General features: G+C 51.3%; 1 protein-coding gene across 1 annotated transcript; it reads right to left on the reverse strand.

Annotated features, from left to right (window-relative positions):
• Nucleotides 1–1,075: 1,075 nt before the first annotated feature.
• On the reverse strand, nucleotides 1,076–2,775 carry LOC123450869. The gene is made up of 2 exons (XM_045127921.1): nucleotides 1,279–2,775; nucleotides 1,076–1,192 (listed from the first exon to the last, which is right to left on the reverse strand). Exons 1-2 carry the CDS (start codon nucleotides 2,773–2,775, stop codon nucleotides 1,076–1,078), a joined length of 1,614 nt encoding a protein of 537 aa, XP_044983856.1.
• Between the last annotated feature and the right edge of the window lie 2,065 nt (nucleotides 2,776–4,840).

Genomic DNA, 4,840 nt, shown 5'->3' on the forward strand with positions numbered 1-4,840 from the left:
TTATTGATGAATGAATGAAACATGAGTGTAAGCGCTTGTCGTGGAATTTTTTCTAGGGTAGCCTTTGAACTAACGTTGTTGTCCTTGAAACTTTATTTCTCATTTGCTAGTAAACGATATGTCGATTATTTGAGGAATAAAGTCTATTTATTGCAAAAAAAAAAAAACATTGTCCTTGAATCTAGGGTTGGGCTGGCTAAGTTTGGGCTGATAACACTAGACTAAATTTCACACCATGGCCCGGTTCGAGCCATCTATGAGCCACAATATTATCGGGCCTGCGGCCTGCCCATGATACATGACACATTTCAGCATGCCAAATGAACAAAAATGAAGTGTATGTTTTGGGGAAAACTTGTATGAGATCCCACATTTAGGTGAGATCGTGAGATCAAACCAAAAAATCATATTTAAACATTTCAATAAAAAAACTGAAATTATTTTACAACATTCATGTGTGGTATGTCTATAACTCACAAAAAAAAAGAGCTTAAAATTCGATGTACATTCAAAAATTCAAAAAAAGACAAATTCAAATGTGAATAGTAGCAGCTTCGAGTGAAGAGTACTTTGATACTATTCACATCCAATTTTGTCTTTTTAGTTTCTATTAATGTGAGCTGAATTAGGAGGTGAAACTTTGTAAGGTTGTACATCAAACATTCCTGTGTGTCTAAAAAAACTTGAAAATGTTTGAACATGCATTTCTATTTCCAAAAAATCGATCTCATAGATCTCACCTAATATGAGATCTCACACAGATGTCCCCTTGTATGCTCCCGTAATCCCATTGCACCGGTCTCGCACCTGCCCTGAAGCTGCTAAATCTACGTTTTCATTTGCCCGAAGCTACTAGCGCGCCGTTGCGAGCTGCTGCTGCTTCGCGCCGCTCGATCCGACCTGCATGCCGGCCCCTTGTACCAGATCTACGTAGTTGATGATCCTGGCTGCTCGCTTGCGTTTTACTGTGACCTAACTCTCCTAGCTCCCCTGCGCAAACAGAGGAAAATCAGAGCGCATCATTCATGATGAAGGGAAGTTCTAGGGTGTTATTGAAGGTTACCTAGCTGGCTGGCTAAACTCGGGCGAACTCGCCGTCCCGGCAGACACCCACGTCGACGGCCATGGTCCGGTCCAGCTTCGTCCCGTTCTTCGGCGACGACACCACCCTGCAGCAGTTCCTCCTCGGAGACTACACGCACGCACGAACACGATCGAGCTCGATTCATCAGCACCGTCAATTAGGAAGAACTATGCCATGAAGGAATGGATACGTACCCGTTTCCAGAGGTCGGGGTCGGGCTTCTTGACGATGACGACGCGGTCGAGCAGCGCGGCGGGGTCGGGGATGCGCCACCGGCACGTGACGTTGGGCGCGGGGGTGTGCCGCTCGTACTCGGTCACGGTGGTCTCCAGCGTGGCGTTGGTGCGCCGCCGCCGGAGCCGCCGCTCCATGCGGGACCGCCGCATGTAGTACACCTGCGGGCGCTGGCAATGGTTGCGCGCCACGGGCCGCGTGTTGAAGGAGTAGGCCGTGTAGTCGGCGCGCTTGTACCAGTTGAGGAAGGTGCGCATCGGCGTCTCCATCTCCCGCGGCGACACCACCCCGCGCACCACCACCACCGCGAACCCCCACGACACCGACACCGTCCACTGCTTCTCCCGGTCGTAGCACACCGACTGCTGCGCCACGGCCGCCGGGTCCAGCCGCGCCGGCCCGTCGAACAGCCGCCGCAGCGCCGCCGTCCGTGTCCTCGCCGCCGGGAACACCGGCTGCAGGAAGTCGAAGTGGTGCAGCGTCACCAGCGGCACCACCGGGTGCGACCCCAGCAGGCCAAGGACGTCGCCCCAGATGTCGCACTGATGGAACCCCAGGTGCCGGGTCAGCGGCACGCCCAGCTCCGACATGCACGCGTGGATGCGGTCGTCGCTGCCGTACAGCGCCGGGTACCGGTGCATGCACCCGTCCTGCATGCGCGCCAGCTGCGCCGCCAGCGCGCGGCTGATGGCGAACCCGCCGCCGCCGAACGCCATGCCGTAGGAGAAGATGAGGTTCTGGATGTGGCTCTCCGACGGGTTCCCGATGTAGTAGGGCTGCGTGTGGTCGTACCGGGACAGCACGTCCACCAGGTTGTCCGGGAAGAACACCGTGTCGTCGTCGCCCATCACGAACCACCGCACGCCGGGGAGCCCCAGCCGGTAGCTCTCGGAGACGATGCGGGAGATCCGCAGCGCCGACCGGCTGCCGGCGCCGTGCGTGTAGGGGAACTTGGACGTGTCCGCGCTGATCTTGAGGGCGGGGAGGCCCGTGGAGGAGTTCCGGGAGTAGTACTCCGGCACCGGCTTGTCCAGCCACACGAACCCGCGCATCTTCCCCGGCCGCCACCACACCCGGATGTACTCCTTGCGGCTCTTCCACATGTTGGACGACGCGCCGATGCCGAACAGGATGTGCCGCAGCCCCGTCGGCGCCGCGTCCGCCGACGGCTTCGGTTTCCGCACGCGCCGCGCCATCGGGGCCGGCGAACGCGGCACCATATTCATCGCCGAGGACGAAGAAGAAGCGTTGCGGTCGCCACCCGCGCCCGCCGCGAGACGAGCCACGGCATTGCTGGCGCCCTCGGCCGGCGGGCAGGAGCCGGAGTAGAGCGGGGAGAGGGCGAGGGCGACGACGTAGACGGCGAGCACGGGGAGGAGCACGTAGAGGAGGAGGCCGTAGAGGAAGAAGGAGGCCTTGGACTTGGGCATGCCCTTGCCGCCGGCGCCGGAGGGCATGACCACGTACGATGGCGTGCGTCCTTGCGGAGGCAGTGCTCGATCGATGACGCCGGGCGGCCCCTCCTCCTTTCGTGCCGGAGCGAACGATGCCTGTCAGCGCGTCGACGGCATGGCCAGGGGTGGGTGATCGACGAGTGGCTGGCTGGTGGTGCGCGCAGCGAGTGATCACCGGTGGTGGCGCGGTTTAATATAGCTCAGCATTTCGCGCGCGTTCGTTTGTTTGCTGCCTTGATCTTGATTTCCTCCTACGTATGCATGGCAATGGCATGGTCAGCTAGCAAATCGCAAATGTAGGATCCGGGGGAAGCCATCTGTTGCCTTTCAGTCTATGTATTGGCGGGCAAATGAGAGAGCGAGGATGGCAGGTGCAAATGCGCCGCGATCAGGCCGTGGCTGGGAATGGAAATGGGTCCCGGGGGGGGGGGGGGGGGGGGGGGGGGGGGGGGGGGCCGCCCTGATGCCTTCTCTTATGCATGTATGGCATGGTCAAGGTCAATCACCGGATCGCATTTGTAGGAGCAGCAGCCATGTGTGTTAACTGGCCTGGTCTCCCGTGGATACTTCGTCTTGGATATACCACTACTGTACAGTTTCTTTTTTAGAAATTTATACTAGTCTTGATGGCGCTCATAAGGATTGGACGTCTTTGTGTACATTCATAAAGATGAGTGTATGCCATCTTTCCTCTTCCAACGTCTTGATACGAGGGTGCCAAATCTGAGGTTCAATGACGTGTTTGGGGTGATGCCCAGCCTGATTCATTCAATGGCTTCAATTTTTGCAAGATACTTTGTGGGTGTTGTCAAAAGCTGCAAATCAATGGCGGGTTTGGGTGAAGAGGCATTTTGTCCCCTTTTCATTCGGTGGCCGTTGTGGTGGTGCCAAGGCGGATGTATCAAGCTTAGAGGATCCTTTTGTCTTGATTGCAAATTTTCTACTTGGATGAAAGTGTTTTGCAATAAAGCTAGGATTTTGTTGCCTTTTGAATTTTGTCGGGTTCATGTCTAAGAGCATCTACAACTAGACGCTTCATATTCTGAGCATGGTTGTAGATGCTTCCTAGCACGGCTACTGCGGAAGGACTACTTCGTTATCAAATATTAACTTTTACATGTCTAATGAACATGCAAAGGTTTAGATGTATTTAAGAGCCTGGATTTAAAATATGTGAACACATGACACGAGATATGAGGGGTCGTCCACATGCACATGCAGGTGTGCCCGACCGCGTCCACGGACTTATAATGGAACGTATTTGATAAATTCAACTGTAGATAGACTGTGTCTTATGGTAGAGATGTTTTGATGAATAGTAACACAAAAATTAATAGTAAATGTTTTCGGGAAATTCTGAATTTTATTGTAGATAACTGTATTAGTGTCGCAAGCATGCTTGACAATTTTTGTGCAACAAGGAGCAGCGATGTTTCGTCGGCAAAAAGACAAATTTAGGGTGACATTTTGGGCTAACTTTTGGTGTTTCATTTGTTTTTGTTTTTTTGCACAAGCCGAAATGTTTAACCTTTTTTCCTCAAAACTTGCAGGTAGCATTTGGATGTGACTAAGTACAAAGTTAATTTTGCCTTGATTTTTCTTTCATTTCAAACTCTTTTTTTGGCTCCAGGAGCCGAAATGCATTTCCGGTGTGTTACTCTTTATAATATGGATACACATATTACCTTTTAGAAAATACATGTATTTGGGCGATTACGGGAGCTGCTATATGTCACATGCCTATTGCTTTATTTCATCTTTGGTTTATTTACCATGTTTATTTACTCTTTCTTCCTTATATTTATTGGTATATTTCAAAACACCCAAAAATATATTTATTTATTCAATTTGCTTTTATAAAGTGAGTTAAAATATTTTACAATGTAGTATTTCTACAATATAAAAACAACCATGTAATTGAAAATTGTGAACACATTCTGAAAAATATTCATGTAAATGTTATGAAGTGTTCACGTATTAAGAGAAAAGGCTGTTATACTACATTGTTATGAAGTAATCCATAATGTTCACGTGACGCTTCATGAATGACACTTCTAAGTTTTAAAAG

This window comes from Hordeum vulgare, chromosome 4H (assembly GCF_904849725.1).
Source record: "Hordeum vulgare subsp. vulgare chromosome 4H, MorexV3_pseudomolecules_assembly, whole genome shotgun sequence".
In the NCBI taxonomy this organism is placed as follows: domain Eukaryota; kingdom Viridiplantae; phylum Streptophyta; class Magnoliopsida; order Poales; family Poaceae; genus Hordeum; species Hordeum vulgare.

Excerpts from the sequence above, each read along its gene's own strand:
- LOC123450869 (XM_045127921.1), bottom strand. The coding sequence starts at position 2,775 with ATGCCCTCCGGCGCCGGCGGCAAGGGCATGCCCAAGTCCAAGGCCTCC. Across the intron at positions 1,193-1,278 it reads ACCCCGACCTCTGGAAACGG|TCTCCGAGGAGGAACTGCTG; the intron begins GTACGTATCCAT and ends GCGTGCGTGTAG.